The following is a 15,901-nucleotide window of genomic DNA, read 5'->3' as shown; positions in this document are numbered from 1 at the left end:
GTAATTGCCAATTTTACTCATGATAGAAAGACAAAACTTTTCAAACTTCAGCATACAGTCAAGCTGCAAAATCTGAAAAAAGATCAGTAAATATAACATATAAATATTTATCCTTCATAGTCCTCCCTACACAAATATTAAGTTAACTTCTTATTATTATGAAGCAAAACCAACTAATTAACATCTGTCTCTATTCAGACATGCTTGAAAAATCAGATAGTTTACAAGCTACAAAATATGTAAACAAATTTTAGGGTTTTTACTATTTTAAACATTCTATGAAAATGAAATTTCCACTGTTTTCAAATCCTGTACACGAATCTCTTTTCCTTTACCCATTTTTTTAACCATCTGCTTTCAGTCCCTCTTACAACAGTAGTAGAATACATTCAGTTTACAGTCATTCATGTAAGATGATTTTCACTAGCTCACATAGAAAGGTTTGCTCATATGCAGGCAGGCTGATGATAATGCTCACCACTCACAGTACCTGATTTTCCAGACCCATGTATGCTAGCCTGTTACATCATATCTAGGTAACAGCCAACAACTCTGAGGAAATTTGAGAACATAAATTACAGCGCTGGACCTCTATCACTGAGCTCAAGTTGAATAGCAATATCTTGTATTTTTTATCCATGGAATGCCATCGTCCTATACTTGTTTATGTGTATAGCCACTATTTCCTCAACGCTTTACTTGGAAGATTACTTTCTCTTAGGAGACCCACAAGAGGAGAAAGAAATTATTACATTTATAGAATATTTTTAATTAACGCCTCCTTGGGTTCCTCAATACATAGTATATATCCTAAACAGAGGCTCCTACTGACCTTGCTAGATTAGAGCTTTAGTGAATACAGCTGACTTCAAATGAAACTGCATGCCATTAGACACAGGGACCCTTACCCAAAAACTGTAATTTATCACAAAAGGCTTACTGTCATATATCGCAGAGCAAGAAGCTGTAACACTGTTTCCACATCCCAATGTTTAAGTCATCAAAATAACTTTGAAAAGGCCACAGCAAACAAAAAATTACAGTTATTCAGTATTTTTTTTCCTCAATATACCTCCACTCTAGCTTTGTAGAATTCAATATCATGCAGCCTCTCTTTATACCGGCTGACTTCACTTTCAAGCTTGTCGACTCGAATTGCCTTCTCACGAAGAGCATCTAATTCATCTCTATACACTCTGGCAGAACGGGCATCTGAGAGTAAATTCATATTCTAGAAAATATGAAAAAACAGAAATTAAAGGCAAGAATACCGGACAGTACATGCTGAAGGATAACACAGCTGCTTCATTATTTAAATCAGGGTAATGCAGGGGGATATTGTAAGTTAATTCCGAGAAAGGTAAAAAAATAATGTATTTTAGAGGCTCAGTCCAGATGATGTATTTCCAAGAAAACTGCACCGGCCTTTTTCAAGGAGAGGTACGTACACATGTGTAAATTTCAGAACAGCGCATTTCTTTTACAGATAATATTCTCAAATGACCCCCAATAATTTTATACACTCATATCCTAATAATAAATGAATGAGATGTTTTCCCACATTATCAACACATAGACTCAAAGTATAAAGAAAACCAGACAAAATTTGAGCGCATTGTTTTTGAGAAATCTTCAGCACGTGTACATTCACAGGGTATGTTGGTAGTAAATTGCTTGAACGTGGAAACAAAAAAAGTTAGCGAAGAAATACTAACCTAACTCAGCGTATTTTTCCAGCATACCAGACCAAATAAAGGAATATATTACACAGGATCATGTTCAGAGTGCAACAAAAAACCACATGAAAACATACTTCCTAACAAAAAAAAAAAAAGGAGGGGGGGATCATTCTGGTGGTGGCAACTTTTTTTTTTTTTGCCCCTTTTTTTTTTAAACAATAGATTTATAAAACCCATACCTCTTGCTGAAGTCTCTTTAGTTCAGCTTCCATCTGTTCAAGTTCTTGTTTACAGTCAAGCAACTGCTCAGTTTTTTCCTCACTTAAAAGAGAAACACGGAACAGTTAAATATGACTGCAAAACTTGATACTTATCATCTTGTTTGAGAACAAAATACTGAGATTTGTAAGGCTTCCCTTATTTAATCCAGGATTTCATGGACATCAGAGTGTAAAACTTAGGTATGCCATTATGCTTTAGATATTCTTTAGGTTTTAGTCTATATCTAATCTTTATAATTTGGTCAGATTTTTCTTAGTCCTTTAAATTGTTTTTCACTAAGATTTCCTATTTATCCAGGGCAGAAAACATTAGGGTGTAACTAAGGGATTTTTTTTGTGATTAAGGGATAAGGGATTTGTTTGGTTAAAAAACCCCAGACAATACACATAGTATCATAGAAATCGTTTAGGTTGGAAAAGACCTTTAAGATCATCAAGTCCAACCGTTAACCCAACACTGCCAAGTCCACCACTAAATCATGTCCCTAAGCATGAATGGATTTTAAAAGCACTTTTATACTTTTGCAATTTCTTTTTCTTACAGAGAAGAATTAAGGTTTTCAGGTACCTTTACTTGTTAAAAGAAGGTACCACTTAATAACCTTTATAATTTTATGAAACGCATAATGAACTTTAATTTTATGGAAATAATGCAGTGTCTGCTTTAGTCTATTCAGAAATTTATAATAAAACCAAATTTGACATAGAATACTACAATTTTTACAGGACTCATTCTTAACTTCCAGCTAACACTTATTTCTCGATGCTCAAAAAATTAGTTCATTAAACAATGAGTAAATGCAAGGGAAATACTTAATTCTCTCCAAGATGCAGAATACCTAACGTTCAAAATACAATTGCACAGTATTCACTGTTGAAAAAACCTACCACATCCAAAATCGTATACCCTTAAAAGATATATTGCATATTCAAACATGTTACTATATTATTTAATATTTTGGAATACACGTGTGAAACAAAAACAGAAGTAGAAAAGGAGGAAATAAGAGAATTTAACGGACTGAAACGTATAATACAACCTAAAAGTAATCATACTAACAAAAAAATATTTGTTTTAAACAAAACTAGAACAGGTGTTTTTTAAAATGAGCCAATCTCACAATGAATGATCTTTTTGCAACCGTACATTGTTTCAAAAAGGTCGTTGATACCCTACAAGTAAACAAGGGTTCGTCTATGCGTAGCTCACTGCAACATCACCGTCCACAGCAGATATCAAAGTTTTCCCTCTACATCGGTGTTCAGAAACCAAATACAGAATACATTTGTATTTGTGTAATGTTAGATTACTGTAACTTTTCTATTAACATTCATATTCCTATATTATTGTTCTACATAGAAACACACAGGACTTAATACAGAAAATTAGGTGTGCAAAATTTGCAGTTCTGGAGTTTCTATATTACAAGCCTCAAATAGCTCTTTTGCATCCAACTGAAAAATAATCTTTACAGGCCTTTTGTATAAGCGCATAATAAACACGATATGAAGGTTCATTGCCAAAGCCAGATTATAAATAAATTTTAAGCTGAATATTTTCAACTCTGGAACCAATCTGATTTTAAATTTATCAAATACATGCACAGCATTTAATACCAAATGCTACAGGCAGAAGTTAATTTATCAAAGCCTAGTTTTTTTAAACATACTGCTACACGTAAAGGAAATTTATTTACGAATTGAATTGAAATAGAGTGCAAAATGTGAAATGTTCTGAGCCATCACTGTTGCCCTAATTGCATGCTTCAGCTACAGACTAGAGAGGATTGTACTAAATTATACAGAACATACCAGTGTTCACTGTTTAGGCTATCTATTAACTGTCAATCAAGCTAATAACAGCAATTTTTTCACTAATTTTCTTGGTGCAGCTGTTTATAGAATATCCTGGGCGGGCTCATTTCAGTAGACACATAATAACACAGACATCAGAAAAAAAGAGCCCTATCTTTTTGTCCTTGCTTCTTCATGAAGACCAAGATGTAGTGGGGGAAGGGGATCCTCTGAGTAAATCAACCAGATACTTAATCCAGCCAGCCAGAGATGATCTGATCAACAGACTCCGATAAGAGCAGAACAGTGAGCTGATAATTGTGACTTACACTACCTTCAACTTTTTATTTAATTTTACCTGTTTCCTCTCTCCACAATGTATGCTGGATTAAAAATCTTTATTTATGCTGTTTCTAAACCATAGGCAAATTACTATATACATACACACCAAATCTCTTCAGATTTAACATTTGTATTTTAAATTCAAACTGCACATAGTTCACTCTGCTAAAACAACATTACACACTGCTATAGGGAGACAGAGTTTCTCCACTGGCTTGTTATTGTTTTTCTCTTTAAATAACTCTTCGCTACTGCTCAGATTTGCTCCTAGACTATGAAGACAAACTAAGTACTGATACTGAATCAGTTTTCTTCATAAAATAGAAGGGATAAAAAAGGTTTTCATTAGAATATGAAAAACAAAGAAACAAAGGTCTTTGTTATAATGGGACTGATTTTTCACAGTATTTGGATGAGGTGAAGGAGCGGAATATAGCTCTTAGCTAAGGGGTCCGCACCAGGGGGAGAAGAGAGCACTCCCTTAACTGGATGAACGTAGCAAGCTGGAAACTGTAAGAAACCGTAACTGACTCGAGCTATAAAATTTACTCATTTTACAAATTACGTTATTCGTTAGACATAAATAACCACTCCCTGACTCAAAGTCTGTTTCACTGCATCCAGATTTGCAGTGGGTCAAGAGATTTAGTGGAGTTTGGTTTGCATAATTTTCTTTCTATCTTTTATTTTTCTCCACAGAGTGGCATGGCAGATAGAAGTGTAACAGTATTGAAGGGCATGAGCAAACAAGTGTTGTGCAGACAAAGAACCTTCTACACAGAAAGAAGCAAAGAGAGGGGGGACAGGAAATTATTCTAATGATAATTTTTTTTCCTATCTGCAACAAATTAAAATGTTTCATAAAACATGAATGAACCATAGATGACTATTTCTTACTATATTTCCAACAAGAAACAGCTAACCTAATCATGCTGCCGATAAGGAATCGCTACAGCACTATCTCCTTTTAAAAAGGACGTTTTTGCCACTAATCCTGGAATGGTCAGGACACAGCTCTTACTTCCAGTCCCTACCTGCCTGCCCCATGCAACTGCTCTTGAGTGTGTCACCCCATAGTTGCCTCAACTGCAAGCTATTCTCTTAGAAACGTATATGAATACAGGTATATTAAAACTATAGTCAGACATTAATTAATGCTAATGAACAGTAGAGGAAGCACAAAGAACTTGCCTCTGAAACAACAATATGGACACAATATGTAAACGAAAAAGGTAATGCTGCATCAGATTAGAGATTAGCTGTGAGTATTTCTAAAAGACAAACAATTTATGCAGAGCAAAGAGCCTATTACTGTATTGTAACACGCTCAAGAGATTGCTCAAACATAGTTAGTTTTTCAGAAAGTTCAGAGTACAACAGATACAAAATTACCACAGCACTAGTTCACCCATTTCAGTATGTTTACGGTTAAAACATCAATAGAATTCATAACACAAATTAATATAAACACAGATGAAAAATTGTATTTGTCACACTGGTCCACAAATATGCTTACATGCTAAAAATATGCTTCCTGGGGTGCAGTAACTAAAAAAAAGGCATTTTAAAATGTAATTTAACAGTTGAAAGAATGAAGAATTTGCCTATAGAGTACTACTATTGTGTGAAATCATCAGGATTTTAAAACCCTACAACTCTCAACACACTTCTGCAATCTATGTGTACTCACAGCTCTTGCCTGAGCCTTCGTATCTTTGCTTTGGCATCTGCTAGCTCTACTGAAAGGTGCTGTCTGCTTTCAGTGCGTTTCATGCCAGGAGATCCACAAGGTGATTGTGCTGCCGATGCATGAGGTAGGAAACGGAGACAGTCCCGTTCTTCTGAGAGTTCTATGATAGTCTAAGAAATTTAGGGGGGGGAAAAGAAAAAAAAAAAAAAGAGAAAGAAAAAAGCACAGAATTGCATTCAGAGTGCCAGTTATATGTCAGAAACTAGTCTCATTCACTGCCTTAATAAGTAAGACTGAAATGAAGCAAGAATAACAAAAAGTTTTGCCGTAAAAGAAGTTAGAAGCCCTACATACACCTCTATACCTAAAGCAAACAGGCACAGCTATTTAACAGTACTGTTTGGCTATTCTTAAACTACTCAAATTTAGACCTTTAAGTCCACAAAACTGTCAGTGCTTGGAATGGTTTGGGTAATGAAATGGCATGAGTTCCTTGAAAACGAGGATAAATATAAATCTCTAAAGAAACTGGTGCTCTTCAGTGAGCAGCAGCATCCTTGTTAACTGAATAAAGCATCAGACCTATAGGAATATTCCTATTTCATCATATAAAGGTGTTATCCTAATATGAAGATCTCTTGTGTTTTAAAGTTACTTTTCCTTTGCGTTGCAATAAAAGGGTTACCACACATCTTCTCCCCTCACAGTTAAGTTTCTGTTTTACTCTTATCCAGGCTGTGAACTGGAAAGACAGTTACTAACTGTCAAAGGAGTATTTGGAATAATTGCAACATTAACATATCCACACTCTACTGAGGGGCAAATCTGGACCACCAAGACGATTCATAACTTGCAATTTTTATTAAATACATTTCTGTTTCTTGATTCTCACACAGTACAATGATTGTGCCTCATGATAAGCTTGTAAAATCTGCTCTCCTAGTATGAATTCTGCTCCAGTTCACTCAAAGCTGTACAGTAGGATACAGTAATATAACAGGCACCTTGCAGTGACTGGCTTGCAAACCAATAGGTTACTGAACCCTGGAAACTTCAGCTGATACAGCTTTGGATGTTCTGTTTCTAACTACAGATGAAGGTTATTTCAAGTTGTTTCAGAGTCTGGTTACATGAAAAAGATCATCTGTTATTACCTTTTCCAGTTTGTCACAGTATTCAACAGCTAGTATGCACACCATAACTACCTGAAACAACTTTTTGGCAGTAAGGAGGCCTTGTTTAAATATGCTAACAGGACATACATTAAACTATTAGCTATAAAAATGGTAAGCTGTGTAATTTAAAAAAAAATATTTTCTTAAGCAACAAACTACATCCATACCTCTGAGTGCTCATCTCTTTCATCTATAAGTCTTTTTAAATGTAACGCCATATTTTTCAAGAGAGGTTCAACATACTCTTGTGTCAATACAATGACATCCATCCACTGCAGATCAAACACATTTTCCTGATTATGAGTTACCTACATGGAATGAAATGGAAGAGAAAAAAAATCCTCTTTAAATTATAAGAGTAGAAAGGAAGCATAAGAAAATAAAGCTGAAACTCTGCGGGTTAAATTCTCTAGGCAAGGTATGAAAAAACATGTAAAGTAGGTTAAATTGTGTATTACAGAATAGTTTCTTACCTACCTGAAAGTAGTACCTTGTACTTCTAGCAAAATAAAAAGCAAAAGGTGGCTATGACATAATATATATTACGTATCACATACATGAAATTGTATTTTATAAATAGATTTGCATCTGAAAATTTCATCAACCTAAATTTGCTGTAATTCTAAGACATTCTTGGAGCAACATACTGGCTCCCTGGTACTGCTTTAACAATGTAATCCAAAAGATCATGAACTATTTTCTGAATCAAGTTAAAAAAATAAAGGCTTTTTTGCTTACTAAAAACACTAGATACACAAATCACATATTTGATTTACTTGCTTTTGAAGAAATGCAATTAATTTTCTTACAATATGATATTCCACCTCCAAAAAAATTAAAAGCACAATAACAACAATATACCTCTTGAATATGGGCTGCAACAGCTGCTCGAGTGTCAAAATCCAGACCTTGGATTCTTTCAATAAATTCTTCTTTTTTCTGACACTAAAAATAAAGATATCTATTTTATATACACACATACATATAAAATCACAAGTATTTTCATTCTTCCTTTGTATTTCTAAGAGCTAAAAATGATAAAGCTGACATTACAATGATCATAATACTAAATTACTCAATAATTTTGTTGACCAATAAATACTTGCTTTATGCCATGTTACAGTAATTATAACAACTTTCAACACTAATAAAACAATAAAGAAAAAACAGCTATTGAAATAGGGCAAGGAAGTGGTGTCTTAATGGCTACTTATTAAAATTTTATGATAGTGAGTTCTAGAGGTATTTTTTCAGTGTCCTCCTCTAGTACTCAAGTTGCTTATTTAAGTTAAGACATATGACTGATTCTGTTTTTTCAGTTTAATTAGCTGAATGGTACAAACTTTTCTAGTAAGAACAGCAGTCCATCAAAAAAGTTTATTAAATACGTGAAGCAGTTTCAGCAAGATATTATCAGTACGATAATTCTTCAGTATTTTACCATTTTCTTCCTTTCTTTACAGTTATCAGGTGAATTAACAATATTAAAATCAATAAACTATTAGAAATCCTACATACATGGTTTGCTATATTAGTACTGTGAAATGTAAGAGGTGTACAGTTGTAGCCATTTTAGCTGTAAGAATATCCAGATTTTCAAGGCATGCAATAGGACCACTAGAGGAAGGTAGGTAAAAGTTATATACAACCTCAGGTATTAAAATAGTAAGAAAAGAGATCGGTAACACTTAAACCATTCCATACAGATATAACATCATTAAACTTACCTGAACTGCACAACCAAGTAAAAGCAGGAGGAGTTTTTTTATTTCTTCAGTACCTGGCTCTAAGAAGAAAACAAGAACAAAAAAATCATAGGTGAAAAATGGTTATTTAAGTTTCTTCCCCTACCCCTCAGAAAACATCAGGTTTACTCATTATTTCACACAATTTATGTTAACCAAGTTTAGAAAACAAAAAGATGAAGAAACGCCCATCTTTCCAGCTTTCAACTTAGTCCTTTTTGCCATTTAACTGCCAACTTTCAGTGTTTCCAACTGCAATCTCAGGTATCTTGAGATATTTACAAAAGTGCTTAAATTATTTGCCACCTTCAAGCTCTAAGAGTTAGGTGACAAGTTCATTTAAATTATTTTATAAAGCTATATCTCATATATATACACACGAGATATTCATCTGTACATCTAAAAATCAAAGTGTATTTCCAAATCTGGCCTTAAGCATCTTAATCTCCTAAAGAAGCTTAAAGAACTCTGTTTACAGATTAGTAAGGATGTTTTACTTTTTATATTCAAAACGTCCTCATCCTGCTACCAAAAATATGCTATAGCTAGAATATCAATGCCATAAAGCAAACGCTTTAAGCATGGCAAAATAGCTTAGGCTAGTTGGAATTAAATTCTATATAGTCATGTATCATTTTCCTTTACTGAAACAGAAAACACTATCCATTGGCCTATCTAGGAATAAAAGGGCCCTAACATCATCCTTTCTACAGTATACTCTGGATTTCAGCCAATAGTTTATTTCATTATTAGCTAACCAGACAAAAGTTATGCTGTCAAACTTAACAATGCTGGGTCTGGCTAGAAATCTGACCTGTATTCTACAAAACTGTACTCTGCAATACAGCTGGTGTACCTACTACCATCACCAAGAGATTCACTCTCCATCCAAATAGCAAACAGTGAATGTCTAGCACGTACTAAGGTATGCATAGTCATTCTTGAACCTGACCCGAGTTACTGAAGTCCCCCCTCCTTTTTTTTTTTTTTAAAGGACTCTAATCACAGATGATCTCCAACGATCACGAGACGGTTATAAGCATCTAAAAGAAAATTCAACCAGAATCTTTCTTCCGAAATGGCAGGTTGCAGTCGTCTTCTATGTTGGGCAACTAAGTCTATTTTGGATGAACCCCCACGTAAGAAAGATGTAACTATTCACTTAAAAGCACTTGAAAAATTGTCCTTTGATTTGATTCACTACAGTATTTTATAAGTAAAGCAAATGTAAAATCCCTCTCAAAAAAGTTACAGATAGGAGGTAATCTTGATCAAAAGAGGAAATCAAAAAGAAATCAGGAAAAAGCCTGAAAGGATACATAATTCTTATAGATTTTGATTAGCTTTCGGTAAAGAGTCAAGCCTGCTGCCATAAAGCAGAGATGAAAGAGATAGATGCTAAGCTTCACCTTCCTCTTGGCTTCAGGAGGTCTCTGTGCATTATAATATTAAGTAGAGAGCCTTTTTTCAACATTGATTCAACCTGCCTCTTTTAGAGGGAGATACGTGTAATCCCTATGAACATGTAATGTTTAAATTTTTCAAGAGGTTTGTCAAGTAGATAGGTTACAAAGAACATGAACTCAAATGGGAGATCTTTAATCATTTATACAGACTTGTATCCCAAAGACTCGAGCTATGAAGAAATAGAACCCATCAATGAACATGTTTCATCAGAAGCACACTACTTCAGCTAAAGAAGGGGAATTCCACCTGGCTGCCTGTCTTAATCAATAAAGGTTAACCAGAATATTGTAATAGAAGAAATCCATCCCAACATCATATATCCTAAATTCATTTATCCCATTAAATTCATCACACAGGGGGTTTTTTTTTTTTTGGTAAAGCAATCCCTGAACTCCTCTTTGGATGCTCATTTGCATACTGCTTCAGCATCTCTTGACTGGCTTTTAAAAGCCTACCTGAATATTGTTTCCATGTCTCTCCCCTACATTCCCTGAAGGAACATGGCAAAATATTGAACAACCTCAGCTTCCCACTGCCACCAACTATCTTCTATGTTTTTCTTCCTTTTCCTGCATCACCAATACAGAAACAGATCATCCTCTTCTACACCCTCCAACTTGCTGCTTGAACTTTGTCCCTACCCTATGCTATCCTTTGATCCTCCCTGCACTCACTCTTACCCCTGACTTTCATATCCTCTGTGGCCTTCCATCCTCCCCTGGCTTGCTCCCTCAGAAATATGAATCTGTTTTAATATTTCCTCCTCCCCCCATTAAAGAACATTTGCGTCGTCATTATCTCCTTTTTCCTTTTCCTCTGTAATTTAACTTAACATTTACAATCACAGCCTGTAGCTCTTCTCCTCCAGTTTTCTCCTCAAACTGGCTTCCTGCCAATTAGCTCAACTGAAATGTTTCTTTATAAAGTCTCCGATGACCTCTTTTTTACCAAAGCTCAAATCCAGCATTCTATCTGCATTTTCCTTGATTAGCCACCTGCCTCTGATACAGTCACACACGTTTCTCTTCCTGAAATCTCATCCGCCCTTGCCTTCTGCAATTTGTCGTCTTCTGGTATTTCTCTACTATTCATTCCTTAAGTGCAAAGGGGAAAATCTGAGAGACATTCCTGTGAAAAATCACAGCTACAGCCTAAGCTTTAGCGGACCAAATCCTAATCGTTATCAGAGAATCAACTGTTGCTATGGGGGCTTGCTTTGATGCAATCAGATTTACATAGCAAGTCTCTCAAAAGGTCACTGAGGTTTGATTTCGCTAGGCTTGCTCACCAGAGAAAAAAAAGCTTAAAAATCCCTATAGGCATGAGGTCCTCTTCAAGGTGACACAAGAAGAGTAGTCTTAAATTTCAAAGGGGAAAGGTTCTGGATGGAACCCAAAAGAACAGGTCTATCTTCTGATTCAGATCAAACTCCACGACGAACTCAGGCAGGAATCCAAAACATCTTGAAGAATATTGTCCATACATAACAAATCTTTTTAATATATGGGCTACGCTAAAGTCCCTATTTTCTCACAAATCCAGTAACGTCCCCACAGGAGAGCAATGCATACACCACCAGAGGTTCCGGATGCCAAACCACAAAAGCTACATGGACTTAGCTGAGGTCCCAAAACAGGAAGAAGCTTTCTTATTAATGACCAGAGCATAGGCTTTTATGCATACAACTGAATACTAAATTATCTTTGTGGGTTTTTGTAGTGCATTTTTAATAAAATTTCATCTTATACTACACAATATCGTTAAGACGTATTTTGTCTCAGTATCTTAAAGAAAATTAAAAACATCCCTACAAAAACAATACTACGACTTTTTTTTTTTTAATTCTGTTTTTCCACTAAATCTGGTCTCTAGGCAAATCCATGGACTCCTTCGAAAACCTTAAGAAAGTCTGGAATCAAAATATGAAAGCATGATGGATTCTATTCTTTTGGAGAAAAAGAGACCACATTCACACTTCTTGGTGCATATGATAGATTACAGCATCTACACATATAAAAACTTAAAAGGCTGTGACCTCAGAAGCAAAAGCAGCAATATTCAAAAGCAGAAAGTAAAAATAAAAAAAAATTACATCAAGATACCTACATAAATGGGATATATGCAGATGGGATATGGGAATTATCAACATTATGAACCCTGGAATTGAAAAGTGAGGTAACACAGATGGTTCTTCTTGCTCATGAGAAAAATCTTGTCTCACAAACACGGAAGCATGGCATAAGACATCTTAAATAAATAAAAAAAGCCAGGGGAAGCTACACAGCCTGTTAGAGTAGTTCCTAACCTCTCTGCTGAGGTGCTAGAACATCAGAAGTAGAACACCTGGGACACATTAGACCCAAGTAAATAAATTCTGCCCAATCCATAGTGGCTCCATGCAGGCCAGATGTGTCTGCTCCGTGCTTCTGGAATTGAGAGCATGGTGCAGAGATTCCCAAGTGGCTGTGGATAGTCAGCTGGGTCCATACAGGCTAATTTTCTTGGTCTGAAAATTGCAATTCTCAGAGCTGGAAGCAGAGAAGGTGGGAGCATGGAGAAGACAGTGTCAGTTCAGGGGAGAAAGCAAGAAGGTAATTGCAATATTTTTCAGGTAATGATGCAAGAGAAGCAGGAGAGTTTTGGGGAAGGAAAAACAAGGATTAGGAGTCGGATCAAGTGAGATGCATTGAACTGCCAATTTTCTCAGGGGTGGCTTAGGTAAAGAAAGTTGAAAGCGTAATAGCTGGGAACACATGAAACTTATACTTTGTCCTATCAGTGGCTCACTGGTTGCTGGGAAATGCACTTCATTTCAGCATAAATCCTAATGACAGCCAGTGCTGAGGTTTGGACAGTACACATTTTTGTAAAGTATGGACCTTTGGTGTGAACAAAGAAAGTGTTACTCATCATTACTAAATCACTTATTTGCTAAAAGTATTTGCACAATCTTCTGTTGAAAGGCTCAATCCTATATGAATTATATTTCCAGTGAAATAATAGAAATTATTACACTGATACAAATTTTCATCTTATTTAAAAATAAACTTACCAGAAAAAGGATTTTTGCCAATTATTAATACATTTGGCAACGACATCATGATCAACTGCTGCAAGTTCTCCTACAAAAGTTAATTAAAGTATTATTGAAATCATGTGCATTGAATGAAAGCAAACATCAAATACTAACCACCACTAAAGAGAAATTAGTATTACATAAGTAGTTTAAAACTTATCAGGTCTTAGTATGTACATGTTCAATACTTGATTATTTGGACTCTAATTAAAAACCCAACAACTTATAAGTATGAATTACTTCTACAAAAGCCTTGTTTTATAGGTTTGCAAGATCACATCAACATAGTAAAATCCTCTCATGGCAATGGGCTCACTTATGGATCTTCAGCCAACTAGATCCTCTGTCTCAGAATGCAGCAAAACTCCTTCAAATTATTAGTGTTCATGTTTCTCTGACTAGCTTACTGACAGATGTTTATTGTATTGGCTCTAAATTGTGTTTAGACTACAAAAGATCAATTTCCTCTATTTCATGCCCATAGTCTTGGTGGCCTCACCAAAACACAGATGTGAAAATTACAGGGTTTTTTGCTGTAGTTATGCTGGGACAATCCTGAATATAAAGGTACAAAATCCTATTTGCATGATCAGGCGGAGTTTTAGTTTGGTAAGTCCCACACACTCAAGCAGCAGCTTTGCCTATCTATTCTATAGATTGTATCAATGGATAGTTTCTGTCAGCCAGTAATGACTGTAATCAGGTCAAATCCTCAGTCTAGACAGAGCCTAATTCTTCCGAAGCAGAATAGTCTTCCTCCTGTTCCCAGATGTTTATTCACAGCAGATGCCATCCTATCGGCAGCTCTGGAGTCATGCTTTTTGTTTTTCCACAGTGACAGATTCATTAATACATACAACGTTCATACTCAAAAGCAACGTATTCCAGAACCATCGCCGCTTTACATCCAAAAGGCACATATGAGGCGTCAGACTGTAAGCTAAAAACGTAACATAAGCCAACTCATTTTATGCCAGATTTGAAAAATGACAGTATTACTTGAAAAACACCTGTGGAAATTATTAGCTATACTTGAAAGTTCTCACCAGTTAATATAGGACATAAATGTATCTGAACTGATTAATACTAGACTGAAAAATAGGTACTCTCATTGCACATGCCTAAGACAAATTTCAAGGAGGGAGAAAATACCTTCGACCTACTCAAATATCATGAATTTCAACCAACCATGACTCTTGTACTTCCAAGATCTTGGTAAAGACAATTTTCAAATAAAATAAAAAAAAAAACATATGAAGTGCACCACAGGAAGTTTTAAATTAATAAAGAACAGATAAAATGTAAAGGAATTCAATGTGTATTTATAGCTACTACAAAAGAAAATCACATACTTTAAAAAGTGAAGGCTTGGTGGCTTCTTTGCCGTTTGGTTTTTTTGCAATAGCTCACATAATTCCATGATGCTATTACAAAGCTTTTCTTACTGTGAAGCAGAGTACAAGCAGGGGTAATGAAGAAATGTGTACTCTACAGACTAATGACATTATCGCATCTTTTCTTACAACACCTTTACCTTGCTTCAGAGGTGTCTACCACCCTTCTGTCACACGGTGTTAACTTCATCAGGAAGCTCAGTGCAACTGCTTTCAGTCTGTTTACTTCTGAAATGACTGCTTCTATTAAAAATCTGAAGTTGGAAACTGCGTGTCCCAAAATTCACGTATTTCTTTTAACTGTTGTTTAACTTGCAAAAATAAACTAAGCCTATTTACAAAATTCTGCCTTGCTTGCACAAACTTTTAGAGTTCATTAGCATTTATTTTATTAAAGACTCGCACATCATCTGTTAAATGAGGCTGACAGAGCATCCATGGGAGTCATGGAAGCTCACTGCACAAAACCTCCCAAGCCCACCAAAACTTATAGGGGAATCAGTTCTCCTGAATCAGCTGCTGAGAACAATACCACACTCTTATGCTGCCAGGAAATGTATAGGCTCAAAGGACCGGTTTCGGACCTAGTAAGAGTTTGGTGATGCTATAAGGAAGTAAAGCAGCTTCCTTGGCATAAGAAGATGCAATTATAATTACAGAGAAGAACAAAGACAATGCAGGAATGAAAAAACTTGTATAATCTAACATAACATTTTAATTTTGAATGTTATATTCTATCAGTGCAGGTTTTTTCACAAGTACCTATACAACACTGATGCAATTATTTGCTAAACTGCAGAATGTTTTCCATAGATGTTATAAAAACACATGGAATAAACTAGCACGGACAGGCTCACAATAAAAAGTTTTAAGAGTAAGGTTAATGTAATGCTAAAAATTAAAAATCCCCATGCCCATTAATATATTATTCCTACTGTAATATTCCAGACATTAATCTCATACCTCAATACAGTGATTATTCTCCATGTTCCATTACTCCCAGATCTCGTGCATCCCGTTCAGAACATATACCAAGCACGACGCCCGCACAGCCAGCTGCCAAGCACTCCGGTGTGAGGGCCCATGCCTCTGCCAAGGCGTACCCCCGCCTACGAGAGGCCTCTCAGGTTGATTCCAAGGCATCCGTCAAGCACTAGCTCTTCTGCCTTGGGTAATTTCACAGGTGACAGGAACTCAGCTGACCCCTTCTTGAAACAGAGTTTGCTATGCTGCCTTGCTAACCCACGCACGGGCTGTG

General features: G+C 35.7%; 1 protein-coding gene across 1 annotated transcript in view; it reads right to left on the bottom strand.

Annotated features, from left to right (window-relative positions):
• CCDC88A (coiled-coil domain containing 88A) overlaps positions 1-15,901 on the bottom strand; it is a 74,935-nt gene that overhangs the window by 38,782 nt on the left and 20,252 nt on the right. Inside the window, exons 4-10 of the mRNA XM_059828419.1 lie at positions 13,226-13,295; positions 8,689-8,747; positions 7,823-7,906; positions 7,129-7,269; positions 5,787-5,956; positions 1,919-2,000; positions 1,073-1,231 (exon numbers count right to left, since the gene is read on the bottom strand). Coding sequence (XP_059684402.1) covers positions 1,073-1,231; positions 1,919-2,000; positions 5,787-5,956; positions 7,129-7,269; positions 7,823-7,906; positions 8,689-8,747; positions 13,226-13,295 — 765 coding nt within the window. The remainder of the gene's footprint in view (positions 1-1,072; positions 1,232-1,918; positions 2,001-5,786; positions 5,957-7,128; positions 7,270-7,822; positions 7,907-8,688; positions 8,748-13,225; positions 13,296-15,901) is intronic.

The sequence above is a fragment of the Gavia stellata genome, chromosome 23 (assembly GCF_030936135.1).
Source record: "Gavia stellata isolate bGavSte3 chromosome 23, bGavSte3.hap2, whole genome shotgun sequence".
In the NCBI taxonomy this organism is placed as follows: domain Eukaryota; kingdom Metazoa; phylum Chordata; class Aves; order Gaviiformes; family Gaviidae; genus Gavia; species Gavia stellata.
The sequence above is the reverse complement of the archived record's forward strand: the minus strand, read 5'-3'. Positions and strand labels throughout refer to the sequence as shown.